Source organism: Lytechinus pictus, chromosome 3 (assembly GCF_037042905.1).
Source record: "Lytechinus pictus isolate F3 Inbred chromosome 3, Lp3.0, whole genome shotgun sequence".
NCBI classification, from domain to species: domain Eukaryota; kingdom Metazoa; phylum Echinodermata; class Echinoidea; order Temnopleuroida; family Toxopneustidae; genus Lytechinus; species Lytechinus pictus.
The window spans coordinates 38,514,419-38,526,791 of record NC_087247.1 but is presented as its reverse complement, the minus strand read 5'-3'; the positions used below and the strand labels follow the sequence as shown (position 1 = coordinate 38,526,791).

The 12,373-nt window shown below is 38.5% G+C and overlaps 1 protein-coding gene across 4 annotated transcripts in view; it reads right to left on the bottom strand.

Moving 5' to 3' along the window:
- LOC129257296 (origin recognition complex subunit 5-like) overlaps window positions 1-12,064 on the bottom strand; it is a 28,498-nt gene extending 16,434 nt beyond the window's left edge. For 2 of the 4 annotated variants that reach the window (XM_064096993.1, XM_064096992.1), the window contains exons 1-2: window positions 11,836-12,064; window positions 1,895-2,016 (exon numbers count right to left, since the gene is read on the bottom strand). In XM_064096993.1, the coding sequence (XP_063953063.1) occupies window positions 1,895-2,011 (117 nt within the window). In that variant the 5' untranslated portion in view covers window positions 2,012-2,016; window positions 11,836-12,064. Of the gene's footprint in view, window positions 1-1,894; window positions 2,017-6,157; window positions 6,178-11,835 lie in introns of those variants that run through there. The other 2 variants (XM_064096995.1, XM_064096994.1) reach the window with 2 other exon arrangements.
- Between the last annotated feature and the right edge of the window lie 309 nt (window positions 12,065-12,373).

The window sequence follows — 12,373 nt, the reverse complement described above, 5'->3', positions numbered from 1 at the left end:
AAACTTGTCATGAATAGAAATAGACTTCAATGCAGAGCTCCAGGTTAGTTTCTAGGTTTCCAATTACATGAAAGTAGTATTAATTTTAACAAAACAAAAACCTTTCACTGCTAAGAGAAAACAATATCTGACCAGCATACAGAAAAGTTTGAATAAAATTAGACCAGAAGTAAGAAATATCATTTTGATGATAGCTTTAATTTAAACATCATTCATGGGGTTTTAGAATAAAATGTTGTACACCAACACATACAGCAGCAGGTGTGACTATGTTAAATCTTGATCATTTCAAACTGTAGGTCAAAGGCCTGGGGTGGTGTTCTGAGATCCATTTTATCTCAGATAAAATAAATATTTTATCTTCGTTAAAATCAGTGAGATAAAATAACCTTAAATATCTCCCAATTGGTATTCTGTGAACAATTTGATCTTCATTTTATCTCTGTAAGACACACCTGCTTTTTAATCAATATCCAATTAGAAACGTGCTTTTATAGCTCTCTCATGTCACTCAACCAATGCAAATTCATTCCGCCAGGCAGTGTGGCAAAGGGGTGAGATTGCATCAATTCATTGACTTCACTTACACTTGCACTATATACGCTTGCGCGTCTTTACAGAGATTTATTTTAAACAAAAATGACAATACTCTCAACTTTTTTCGAAGTCTATATCGCATCTTTTCAAGCATCATTTCAAAGACAATATTAGTCAAGAAAAGTTTTAGAAATACTTCCTGATTGTACAGGAATAACGTTAAGATGTTATTCTCAATAAATATATCATTTTTCTTCATTTTCTTGTCAACATTTGGGGTTGATTCACCTAGAAATATTGGTGAAATCAAGGTCGCGGAGATAAAATATCCCCTACCCTTTTTAAGTCTATTTTATTTTTCTTCAAAGTAACATGGGCGCAAGCACATCATCCGCGTTGCAATGGCCAGATACGCGATGTGGATGTCTACGCAGGCACTGTTCTGTTGCATATCATCTATAGATACGCAAGATAAAATTGTAAATTTTATCTGAGAGATAAAATGTCATCTCAGAATACCAATTTCATTTTAAGAGATAAAATAAAATATTTCAAAGATAAAATGACTGCAGAATACCGCCTCTGGTCCCACTGGCCGACGGACACAAAACGTATTCATAACGGATACAGCAGCCAAGCAATTTCGGGTTGGCTCCATCCGTTTTCATCCTCTCCAGACAATGGGACAAAATGGGCGAACAATGAAATCACAGTGGACGGATGCTCATTGGATATAGAGCATATGAACCATGTACACAACAGATACATAACATTTTCCAATGGATGGCAAGATTCTTTTCCGTTTTACATCTTCTTCTTCTTCTTCTTCAAGCTACACTGCCTCCTTCAATCCTGAAGATTTTTGCAGTATTGTAGTACCGGGGACCGGCAGGTGCAATACACCAGGTGAACACCCTACTCTTTGACGAATAGTGTATTGGTTTTAACGTGCATAGGTTGTGACTCTCCTATACACGGGACCAACATTTGCGTCCTTTCCGATGGACGGAGTGTTTTCCAACTGCATTCACACCCGCACTGAACACAGCGGTGAGGCACGTTAACACACAACGCTAGCATCAGTTTTTTTGTTAGACGTCTTCCGGCATGCTGCGGGACTCGAACCCACGCACGTTGAGATCTACGATCTTATCCGGAACAGGCGCTCTAACCGACTGAGCTACACTGCCTCCCCAGCTACACTGCCTCCCCAATCCTCTCTGCATCCGTAAGTGCAGTGGGAACAAGCCTTAAGCTCACCCCAACTTCCTCAGGACTTAAAAAGAAATGACAAATACATACTTAATTACAGTTTTACAAAATAATAAATGTTTTAAACTTCAAAGCAGCTTTTTACCTGGCCTGCTAGTGATAACAACAATGCAATCTGTCTCCCTCTGCATGGCAATTCCTCTTCCAGCTCATTTGCAAGAGCTTTCACATCAATAAATCTTGATTTCCCCTTTGCTGCCATCACTCCTACATATTAAAACAAGAAAAAAGAAATAAAAATGTGGACAAAAGAAAATAGACAAAAATTTTTAATTGCTGTCTGCACTGACATCTATGCTGGGAGAAAATGCAATCAGGTGTTTCACAAACATTTAAGTATGACTTAAGAGTCGTACTTAAATGCCTTTGAGTTATAGAACATGTAGAAGGCGTGACCGCATTGGTCAGATCCCGGGGGGGGGGGGGGGCACTCAGTATATAATGCATAGTGGGTATAGTGAGTGATTGTATTACCGACCGGCCTTGTATTACCGAACGTGCGCATCATACGCATCAGAAAATAATTCCATACGCTCAAAATTTTGCAACATCCTTTCAAAGAGAACTTGAATAGAAAGATGATGAAAAATTGTCAAAAACACAATTTCAAAGTCTTAATATTCGAAAAACAATAAGATATGGTCAAAATAGCGCATCAGTGACTTTGTTGTTTTCTCAACTTTTCCCATAGAAAACACACATTTGGTAATACGATACCTTTTTCAAGTGACCAAAATATTTCACATGCAAAGAGGGGTCCGATTGGAAGCTAATATCGTAAATAGGAAAAACGATTTCGGCCAAATTTTTACATATTTATATTTTGTAGGTAATTGTGTATTCATGGTGAAAGTTTGGTGAATTTTATGAGAATAGTGTGTTTGATATGATTGAATTCATGAAAAGTGTTCGGTAATACGATCCACTACCATATGTGCCGCGGAGGGGACCCCCATTTTTACACTCAAATTTCCGTTCCAAGGCATAGCATTTTTGTCTTATTGAGAAAAAGAACAAAGAAAGCCGCTCCAAAGCATAGCATTTTCTTCTTATCGAGAAAAAAGAAGAAAGAAATCCGCTCCAAAGCTTCGCATATTTTTCGTTACGCCGTTCCGGTCGCATTGATCTGCTACAAGGAGCTGCAATTTTGGTGAAAAGCGGCCGCAGAGCGCTGTCTGACCATCGCCTCTGCGCGAGCGCACCCGGCGGAGGCCGCGCTAGCTGCATCATGCACGAATGCCCGTTCCATAGGGATGCATACGCACTCATCACACGCTGGCGATCCATTCCAAGGACCCCCGCTTTCACAAACATTTGTAGTTCCGAAGCATGTTCCGAGGACCCTCCTTTTTACAATTAGCCCGCTCCAAGGGGCAGTTTATAATCACTCGCGTCGCGTGCGGGTTCGTAATCACTCGCGTTTTGAATTTTTGGCGATTTTTTTTTTTAACGGTGTCTTCAATGGGACAGACATGCAGGGAAAATAAAATGAAATTGAAATTCGAGTTTCGTTTTAAGCCGGCAATTAAGTGCCTTAAAATAAAATGTACTCGACTACTGTTTTAACATAACAAACAAGCAAATCAGCCATGTGGCTCAACTAACTTAGAATAGATCCGGACTTCGACTGTGTCTTATACGAGGACTCCGAGTCGGAACTTGCCATATCTGCCACATCGATATTACATCGTATCATTCCCATATGCGGACATGCCTGCATGCATGCAATGGCCCCAAGGCGGCCGGACCCGGCCGCGGTCGGACACGACGTGCATCGGTAGCATGGAGCAAGCTAACGTGAGTCGAGCTGAGTTAGATCCCACGTTACATATAAGGCGCCGATTGTACCAATATCATATAGAACAATTATTTGTCACATAATCATTATTTATTAAATAATTACTATTATTTATATATAATTTACATTCTATTTGTAAATAATTACCATTATATAAAATAACATTTCTAATTATTTATATATAATTCCAAGTAATACTTCATTACTTGTAAATAATAATAGTTCGACATTCCATTATTTATAAATAATGATTATTTGTTTTTCATTATCTATAAATAATAATTTTTGTGTTTCATTATTTATAAAAAAATGACACTGCATACTTCATTATTTATGAATAATTGCAATTCGTTTTTTTATTATTTATAAATAAGTTTGTCGAGTTTTCTATTATTTGTAAATGATAATTATCTATTAACAATGCCATTGCACATTTCTTTATTTATAAATAATTTGTTGAGTTTCCCATTATTTATAAATAATGAAAATTCATCGTGTTTCATTATTTATAAATAACATTTTTGTTTGAATATCCCATTATTTATAAATAATCATTATTTATAAACGATTTTTACAGTTTGCCATTATATACAAATAATCGTTATTTATATACAAATAACCATTATTTATAAATAATGAAAAACAAATAATCATTATTTATAGATAATGAAAAACAAATAATCATTATTTATAAATAATGAAAAACAAATTATCATTATTCATAAATAATGAAAAACAAATTATCATTATTTATAAATAATGAAAAACAAATAATCAGTATTTATAAATAATGAAAAACAAATAATCATTATTTATGAATAATAGAATGTCGAACTATTATTATTTACAAATAATGAAGAATTACTTGGAATTATATATAAATAATTAGAAATGTTATTTTATATAATAGTAATTATTTACAAATAGAATGTAAATTATATATAAATAATAGTAATTATTTAATAAATAATGATTATGTGACAAATAATTGTTCTATATAATATTGGTACAATCGGCGCCTCATATGTAACGTGGGATCTAACTCAGCTCGACTCACGTTAGCTTGATCCATGCTACCGATGCACGTCGTGTCCGACCGCGGCCGGGTCCGGCCGCCTTGGGACCATTGCATGCAGGCATGTCCGCATATGGGAATGATACGATGTAATATCGATGTGGCAGATATGGCAAGTTCCGACTCGGAGTCCTCGTATAAGACACAGTAGAAGTCCGGATCTATTCTAAGTTAGTTGAGCCACATGGCTGATTTGCTTGTTTGTTATGTTAAAACAGTAGTCGAGTACATCTTATTTAAGGCACTTGCCGGCTTAAAACGAAACTCGAATTTCAATTTCATTTTATTTTCCCAGCGTGTTTGTCCCATTGAAGACACCGTTAGAAAAAAAATCGCACCGAAATGAAAAAAAAATCGCCAAAAATCAAAATCGCGTGTGATTACCAACGCGACGCGAGTGATTACGAACGCGAGTGAATATAATAAGCCCTCCAAGGCCCACGTTTTTTGTCTCGCCCGCGGCACACCCCTACCACTTTTTTGGTCGAGTGCCCCCCCCCCCGGGGTCAGCTAGATCATGCCAAGAGGACGCGCACTACTGCGTATTGATTAATATACATATATATCATGTACGTGTTGGCATTTAGATCTAAATGAGACTCTTAGTCATACCGTACTTGAATCTTTGTGATCACCCCCCCCCCCCAGTTGTCAATCATTATGTAATTCAGCGTAAGATTCTCTTTTTCAACATGTATCTATTTATACCGTAGGTAACTGACTATAAACCGCACCCGTGGATTGACCACACCCCCAACTATGGACTAGGCCTAGATCTCTAATCACACACACAAAAAAGTCATCATATCACTCTCCTTCTAAATCATTCTCACATTGATCTACCGGTAGATCACATAATTTACATGCATATTTGAGGTAGAGATCTACATGTTTACTCTACTCTCTGAAATGGAAACAATTAACAAAACGATACTCTTGCCAAAATTCCCTGAATTTACCCCCTAAACAAGTACAGCGATATATATGTCACAGACGTCGGCGTTACCTACACATCATTGGGTTTTGTTTAGTATACCCAGTTGTTGTGTGTCCGGACAGGTTGTGCGTCCGGACGATCAATTTTAGAAAGTCATTCGGAAAAAATTACAAACGAAGTTTCATCAATTTTTAGTACAAAATGTTAGGTAATATTATAGAGAACAAAATAGTAGATGATTACAACAATTGAATTCACATTTTTAGTGTAATCCAAAGACAAAAAAGAAGGCTTCAAAAACATAGTGTCCGGACACCCGACCCCCCATCCTACAGCCCCACCTCCAAAATCTTGCGCCAACCATAACACGTAGTGTTGACTCTTCTTGGGGCAAAAATCCTTTATAAATTAAATTCGACCCTAAACACAAAATTTCCTAGTACTTTTTTAGTAGGCCTACCCATACCCTTTTTCCATTATTTTAGTGCTTTTGACACCTGCACCCGTATTATTACGTTACGTACATAACGTGCCCTACCTTGAAAAAAACACCCTTTTTACATGTTTTTTTAGTCGTGAATGGTATCCACTCGTCAATGTAACTAGTGGCCCCCCGGGCTCGATCTGTAGACTGTAGTGTACAGGGACTCAAAGACAATGGCCATACCGGTATGCTTTTGTATTAAGTTCAGATAAACTAGCAATTTTTAGCATGACTAGGAAGTACATGTAGTTGCGCGACAGCCGAAGTCACTGTTTTTTCCCCTTTTATTTTAAGTTTATTTTTTCCTGTTTTGGTGCATGTCAGGCCAATAGAGATGTAACGTTAGATGGCGGAATTCCGCAAGGCCAAGGGAGTGTCCTCGGCATGCTTGGAGTTGGACCTGTGTTATTTTTGTTATGAACTTATGATCTCCCAGATGTTGTTACTGGCAGTAGAGGCGCACGGCCAATATGGGAGACTCTCCAATAGGGGAGACAATCTCCCACATTGGAGACTTGCTTTGCAAAAGGATTAAAGAAACAACACCAACAAAAGCATGATTTTTTCCACCCAAAATTTTGTCTCACTAAGGTCAGAAGCCCATTTGTTTTGTGTGTGATTGACAACAAAAATCCTTATCAAAACAAAAGTAGATGGTGAATTTTTAAAGTAGAAGGTGAAAAGGGGTAATTTTTCATGAGGAATCTCCTTATCACATTTTTATTTGCCGCCAAGGTAATCCTTTTGCAGCAAATGTAAACAAAGGAAATTGGTCTCTAAAACTGGAGACTGTCTCTGAAATTGGATACCCAAATTCTTTACAAAAGTCTCTGATATTGGAGATAATCTCCCACATTGGAGACAGTCTCCAATATTGGCCGTGCGCCTCTACTGACTGGAAGTAATGTTTATCTTTTTGCTGATGATACCAAGTTGTTCAAGTATGTAAGGGATCAAAATGATTGCAATTCACTATTTTGTTCTCAATAATTAATATTTCCTAACATTTTGGACTAAAAATTGATGAAACTTGGGAAACTTCGCTTGTAAATTTTTCCAAATGACTTTCTATATAAAATTCATCGTCCGGACATGCCGGACACACAACCTGTCCGGACACACAGTGGAGCCAACGCAGACGGCAGTTAACACAACCAACAAAGACTGAACCTTAACCAACATTTTGGAAGCCATCACCTTTTTAATTACCGGTATGTCCACGTCCGTGAAAGATTTGGGCACGTACCGGGGAGCATTTCATGAAAGGACTTGTCGGACGTTTTATCCGACAAGTCCCATTTTATCCGACATTTACCATAGGAACAGTGCTTCCCAGATATTGACTGGATTAATTGGCATCCACGTTGTGGTGAAGGTCAACCAGCGCATCAATTTCTATGTACAGTGCAAGATGGTTTCCTTTTCCAACACATAACGAAACCTACTAGGTTCAGGGAAGGGCAACAAGCTAATGTACTTGATCTTGTACTCTCTGATGATCGGGATTTTATCCATGACATTGAATACCTACATCCCTTGGGGAAGAGTGATCACTGCTGCCTGCTGATTAACACAATGCTAGGATATGAACAGCAAATTGAGAGAAAGGACTCTGTTTATGATTTCAACAAGGGCAACTATATTGAAATGAGGAAATCATTATGTGATGTAAATTGGAATGATTTTCTTGCCAATCTAAATTGTAATGAGTCATGGGACAAATTCTCTGCCAAACTTCATCAATGCATGGAAGCAAATATTCCTAAACGTGTGAAGGTGAAGGGTAAATGTAAAAAAAGAAACATTTTTATCTCTCATGAGGCTTTGACACTCTCCAAGAAGAAGCAGAGATTGTGGAAAAGATACTTAGATTCTAGGAGTTCTGTTGATTATGATGTTTATGCTCGTGCACGAAACTCTCTGCGAGATATGACTCGGGATCTGTGCAATAACTTTGAATTTCAGCTTGCATCGGAAGTCAAATCAAATCCTAAATCTTTCTGGAGATATGTTAACAGCAAGACGAAGAGTAGAAGCAAAATAGGCAACCTATCTAAAAGTGATGGATCAACAGCTACTGTTAGTCAGGAGAAAGCTGATGAACTAAATCTACAATTTAGTAGTGTTTTTACTGTTGAAGATACATCATGTATACCAGCTCCCATTGAGTATTCACATGGCATTTTCCTTGACACTGTAACTTTTACACCTGCTTCTGTGAAAAAGAAGCTATCATTGTTAAAGAACAGTAAATCAGCTGGCCCGGACAAATTGCATCCACGTGTATTAAAGGAACTGGTAGACCAGATCAGTGAACCACTTGCCATGATTTTCAACATGTCACTAATGGAAGGTGTCCTCCCTTTAGAATGGAAGGCAGCAAATATTACCGCCATCTTCAAGAAAGGTAGCAGGAAGGATGCCAGTAACTACCGGCCCATAAGTCTCACATCGGTGGTGGTGAAAGTTATGGAATCCATTCTGAGAGACGCCAATGTTAAGCACATGAGTCGTCAACAGCTGTTTTGTGAAGCACAACATGGATTTGTACCTGGTCGTTCATGTACAACACAGTTGCTTTGCCAGCTTGAAGATTGGACCAAAAGTATTGATTGTAGTGATCCTGTTGACGTGATATACTTGGACTTCAGAAAAGCCTTTGACTCTGTTCCACACACCAGACTTATAAGAAAAGTTGAATCATTTGGAATACGTGATCCGCTTTTAACATGGGTCAAGGCCTTTCTTTCTGAACGTTTACAGCGTGTTGTTGTTGATGATTGTAAATCAGATTGGACACAAGTAGTGAAGTACTTAGTGGCATACCGCAGGGTAGACAGGAATAACCGTCGTTTCTGGGGATTTATTCAACGATTTCTGACATTTTACTGTAATCCCCATTTACCGACGGTAGGGTGTACGTGTGGGCTCGCATGTGTTCTCATTCCCTCCCTTTTGTCAATTCACAGTCCAAAGTTTGATGTAATTTTACACATCGAATTTACAATCTAAGGATGTATAACCAACAAACTTTTAAAACTTGATATTTAATTATCAAAATACTTTAAACGATATAGATGAAAAAGGCATGAAAAATATACTTTACCGATGTTTAATTGGGTTGAACACGATAAAAATGGTCAAAATGGCAGCCAAACTATAAAATATTACAAACGAACGTCAACAATCACGAATGTGATATCGATATTGCTTTCGATATTATACGATCTGCTCCATATGCGAACGAAATCGAAGATAAACGATACTAGTTATACTAGTACTAGTACTAGTTATAATCGCGATATATCGATTCGAGACATTAAGTTAATAACGATAATGACGTCATTCAAGATGGCAACTTGCAAGAAAAACCGTCAGGTCAGGTGAAAATGTCTTAGATGACAGATTTCTCAATCATCCAGAGGATTTTTTTCAATAACTCCGGCCCAAGGTATGCAATTACTTAAGTTATTTATATTTCCCTGATAATGGAAACCATGAAACTTTCAATTTTGCTTAAAAAACAGTTTAAAATCTCGATCTATAAAACGCTAGTTCACTATACGTTGGCTGTAGGTACGGGGCCCCATCCCCTTCAGTCTATGTATGGTGAGTGGAGCCAACGTAGTTCAGCGGAACAACCAAAATACAGAGACTGAAGCTTTTGGTCTAACCGCAGGGTAGTGTGCTCGGGCCAACCCTCTTTGTTATGTATGTAAACGATCTGCCAGACGTTACTTCAAGCTCTACGCTATTATATGCTGATGACGCTAAGATTTATGCCAGAGTACCAAACCCTGACTGTAGTCAATCACTGCAAGATGATTTGAATGGCATTGAGAAATGGTCACTCTCATGGCAGCTTCCTCTGAACTCTGATAAATGTAAGACTCTTTATATAGGAAATAACAATATCCATCGTTCATACTCTAACGTTTTATGGATAATCGTTCACTGGTTGATGTCAACTGTGAAAGGGATCTTGGTGTTCTTATTGATGATAGTGAACTCACATTTCATCAACATGTATCTGCATCTATCCAAAAAGCTAACCAAATGTTGGGCATCATCAAACGTGCATTTGTGAACATTAAACCGGATATATTTCTGCCCCTGTAGGCTGTACAAGGCTCTTGTTCGACCACATTTGGAGTATTGTAGTGTTGTGTGGAGCCCTAGATTCATCACCGATGACAGAAGAATTGAATCTGTACAACGTAGAGCAACAAGACTATTTCCAGGATTTAACTCCTTATCTTATGAGTGACTGAAAGACTTGTTAGACTGAATCTGTACTCCTTACATTACCGCAGAGAATGAGGGGACATGATACAAAATTACAACAAGTATTTAAAATATTACATGGTATAGGAGATAGAGTCGACACAGAATCCCTCTTCATGAGGTCTCATACTAGTATCAGGGAACAAGAGGTCATCCCTTCAAACTGTTCACAACTCACTGTCGGTTGAATGCCCGCAGCAGCTTTTTCAGTAAAAGAGTGATTCAATCCTGGAATAGTTTGCCTGCAACACTAGTATTATAATGTCCTCCAGCATCAACTCATTATTATTTTAAACACGGATTAGATTCTTTTTGGTCAAGCAAACATTTTGAAATTGTCTGACATCCACGCCCGCGCGCACTGAACTTAGAGTTAGACTTAGAGTAACCCAGAGAGCTCCCGCCCGCGCAGCGGGCGGGAGCCCAGAAGCTTACCGTGTATTTGACCATATTCACCGGACTAGGGTGATTTATGGTCTAAATATTTCTCCAAATGAATTGTGGAAACAGAAAGTATACAATTACCACGATTATATGGATGAAGGTCTAACGAGTGGCAGTTTCCTGACATCTGGGCACAGACTGGAACCTCAAAAAAACGAAAAGTTCTCTCCTTCTACCCCCGTTTCGATCGGCCATTTTTGTTAAAAATCGTAACAAAATGGCCGATCGAGACTGGGGTAGAGGACAGAACTTTTCGGTTTTTTTAGGTTCCAGTCTGTGCCCAGATGTCAGGAAACTGCCACTCGTTAGACCTTCATCCATATAATCGTGGTAATTGTATACTTTCTGTTTTCACAATTCATTTGGAGAAATATTTAGACCATAAATCACCCTAGTCCGCTGAATATGGTCAAATACACGGTAAGCTTCTGGGCTCCCGCCCGCGCAGCGGGCGGGAGCTCTCTGGGTTAGACTTAGACCAAAAGCTTCAGTCTCTGTTATGTTGGTTGTTCAGCTGAACTCCGTTGGCTTCACTCACCAAATACAGAGACCGAAGTTCTAGCGCGATCTGTACAGGGGACTCAATGGCCATATGTTTATGTACTTAAGAGCGGATAAAACGGGGAAGTGAATTTGCGCGACAGCCGAGATAAGTCACTGTTTTTGTTTCTTTTAACTTGATTTTTCTCTGTTTTTTGGCAATTAATGCCAAGAGGGAATATTAATTTGCATTTTGGTCGCGTTAATTTTCAAAAATTTTATTTATTAAAGACAAAAATTGAAGAGCCCCGACGGGGGGATTTTGCATTGCAAGTCCCCTAATGGTGGCTGCACGATAGCGAGCCGTCTGTGTATGAGGAGAAATTAAAAAAATAAAAAAATGTTAAAAAACTCCTCGAAACAGACGGCTGCCAGCTGTCTAGGTTAGACTTAGAGTAGACTTTAATTATGCATCAAGTGTTTACGACCGGGAGATCTACAGGACTATATAGTATATTACCTACCCTCCCGTACAGATGATGATGATGATGATGGAAAGATGTCAGATCTGACAACTTGTCGGATGAAAATATTGATGAAACGCTCCCCCGGTATACCGTATTACCGTAATATAATGTGTGTGCCGCTCTAGCTCTAGCTCTCGATCGACCTCGGCCGCGCTCACAATCAAATGGCGCGCCACGGTACCGAGTATATAGTACGGTACGAGGCTCTGGCTAGCGCTAGTGCTGATTTGGCTGGCTATATGGGGCCGATTGCACGAAAGGGTCTTTCCAAGGACCGTCTTTCGTGTCGCCCATATTTTATGATACGCCATGTGAAACGCATTTCAAATAAATTATCTGCAAATATATTTTATTTGTCCGTCAAAATAAACAAAATATTTGTATATAAAATGATGTGATATCCCATGAAATTGTATAAAATTTGATTTAAAAGCAAGCTTACGAATTTTATTTGTTTATCATAAATTTCCGAATCGCCCCGCTTATAGCGCATCATAAAAGATGGGCGACACGAAAGACGGTCCTTGGAAAGACC